Here is a 2500-nt window from a genome sequence, read left to right on the forward strand (position 1 = left end):
GAAAAAAAATTGACAACTTTCAGCTTCAGCCTCCAAATCAGAATTCCTTATAAAAAAAAAGAGTATAAGGACCAAACTACCCATCCTTAGGTTCCCACCTTACTCAAAACTTACAGGTGATAGATTTTAGGCCTCAGTTTAAGTGCTACTATGACCAAAAAAATAAAATCCCTTTTCCTTTGGATTTCAAAACTATGTTAACTAAACATTAAGCTAAGTGACCCAAGTTTTAAGCCTTGATTTAAAAGAGACACCTGTTTATTTTACTATTTAATGGTCCACCATTACTAACTTTAAAATCTTGAGAGAGCTGGATCTAGGAGGAAATGACGTCTAAGAGTCACTAGTTTAAGAATGCAATGCGCGTATACGGCGCGGCTGAATTCACTAATATGCAGCACAGGGGTTTCGGGCTTCCAGACTTTTAAACTAACGTTTTGCATTTATAACAAGCTGCACTTACACGTTGAAATTTAAGCTACTAAGTAAATGATGTCATTATTCCCTAGATCCAACCCTCTGGGGTCCCATCGGTCAGTTTTGAACATGAGTAATGGCCGACCGTTAAATTCAAAACTTACACTCAAAGTAAACAGTCTTTGCATAAAAATTAAAGCTCAAAATGATGCCAATCAGGTGTTAAGACAACACACTTTCAAAATCTGAAGAAAGTTTTATCACAGTAGCACTTTAAGACCGGTACCTGCTAATTCAAAGGTACTTTTGCACTGTTTATGAATATGCGGGAAAAGCAGATCTTAACAAGTGTTATTGAAATCCAAAAAGAAAATTGGGGGTAACCACACATTTTATCCCGAAGATAATTAATCAACAATATTTTTAAAATGCTTGAAAGCAATGTGCGGCGTTCTTTCCCAAATTGAAGCTTAATTATTTCTGAAAAATGGATGGTTACCCCCAATTTTCTTTTTGGATACCAAGAGCACTTGCTAAGTTCTGTTTCTATGCATAGGTTTAACCACGCAAAAACATCCCTGCACCTGTAAGCACTACCGTTAGTAAACCAGAGTATCTCGAGATGCGCAGAACGTATGCGCAATAACAATAGTAGGCATCGTCGTAAGTGGACTGAATTTTCTAGTCACTGGTTGGTGTCAGGGTTGTATCGGCGACCAAACATTCTTTTAATTGAAATCCTGATATCCCTTCTGCGCCAACAATAGATAACTGGGTTTAATATTGCCGGTAAAAGAACAGCAGTATGGGAAGCGAACCACAGTACTGTAACAACACGTCCGCGCGAATTGTAAAACTTACGTGCAGTGAAAGTTGCTATCAGAGGCAGGTTGCACGCAATTAGGATACCGGTGATGAGAAAAATAGTCTTAGTCGCTTTAGAGTCGCGAGCCGCTCTCGCAACTGTTTGCAGTTCTCTGTGGTTACTTTCAGTAGTTGTTTGTAAAAAGGTTGGAACGGGCACAGCATGTGCAATTCTTCGTGAATGTTTGCGAGCTTCCATCCATAATCTGAGGTTTATCACAGTGACCAACACAGCGCTAAAAATGACAAATCCCATCCGTGAATAACCAATTAACCCCCCTCCATGATTTCGGCGGGTAAAGACGGTCAGTAGAGTCCATGAAATCCAAAAGACCACAATTGCAAATATCAGGTAGTTTTTGTTCGTCATAAAGCGTTGGTGCTTGAACGGGTAGAAAATGCCAACGAAACGTTCTAGACTAATTACGCATACGTGGAGCATAGATGAGGAGGAAAATGCGAACAGAAATACGACATAAAGGTCTTTAAGTAAACAAGCTTGGCGTGAATTGGCGGCAACCAAAGCCGTCTCTCCAGCGAATATGGGCTGAGTGACCAGCCCAACGAAAAAGTCACAAACCGACAAACTTAGCAGTAATAAGTTTGATGGCGTTCTCAAGGCAACAAATCGATAAAACATAGCGAAAACCACACTATTTCCAAGTACAGCTGCAACCGCAAATAAAACGTTCAATGCCGAGATGAAAGCACACAGCGCTTTGAATTCAGAAAATGTTAGGTCATGTCCACTTTGTACTTGTTTTAACAGAGGGCAAAGTTGTTCGCCTGACGAAGTAGAGTTTTCGCCTCCTTTACCGCTTCCATTCATTTCCAGCTACCGGATTTTTGCATGACTTTGCTCCTCTCGTATCATGAGAGAGATTTGTCAAGAACCTTATTTCAGTCCTTGAAATAAAAATAACGTCCTCGCTGACCAAACAAAGGAGACCGGAACGCAAAACAGCTAATTAGCATTAATGTAGCTGAATGCATGGGTGAGTTTACCCTAAATACAGCTTTGCTCTCTTATTACTACAAGCACTATCTGTTAAGTGAACTGATATTGTTTAACTAGTAAGGGCAAGGGCGTAAAGGAAGAAACTGTATTTTTTGTCTGTCTTTCTCTCGTTTTTATTGAAACTTTACTGTAATTAATAAGAGGGAGTCCTCGTTATAAGACTCCACGACTTCTTGAGACTTCCTTGCCTCTAATTTTATT

The 2500-nt window shown here is 39.7% G+C and overlaps 1 protein-coding gene across 1 annotated transcript in view; it reads right to left on the reverse strand.

The window, feature by feature from the left end:
• The window catches only part of LOC138007549 (octopamine receptor beta-1R-like), a 4156-nt gene that overhangs the window by 942 nt on the left and 714 nt on the right, over window positions 1-2500 (reverse strand). The window contains exon 1 of the mRNA XM_068854526.1: window positions 1-2500. This exon is cut by the window's left edge and continues 942 nt beyond it; it is cut by the window's right edge and continues 714 nt beyond it. Coding sequence (XP_068710627.1) covers window positions 1103-2110 — 1008 coding nt within the window. The 5' untranslated portion in view covers window positions 2111-2500 and the 3' untranslated portion in view covers window positions 1-1102.

Source organism: Montipora foliosa, chromosome 6 (assembly GCF_036669935.1).
Source record: "Montipora foliosa isolate CH-2021 chromosome 6, ASM3666993v2, whole genome shotgun sequence".
NCBI classification, from domain to species: domain Eukaryota; kingdom Metazoa; phylum Cnidaria; class Anthozoa; order Scleractinia; family Acroporidae; genus Montipora; species Montipora foliosa.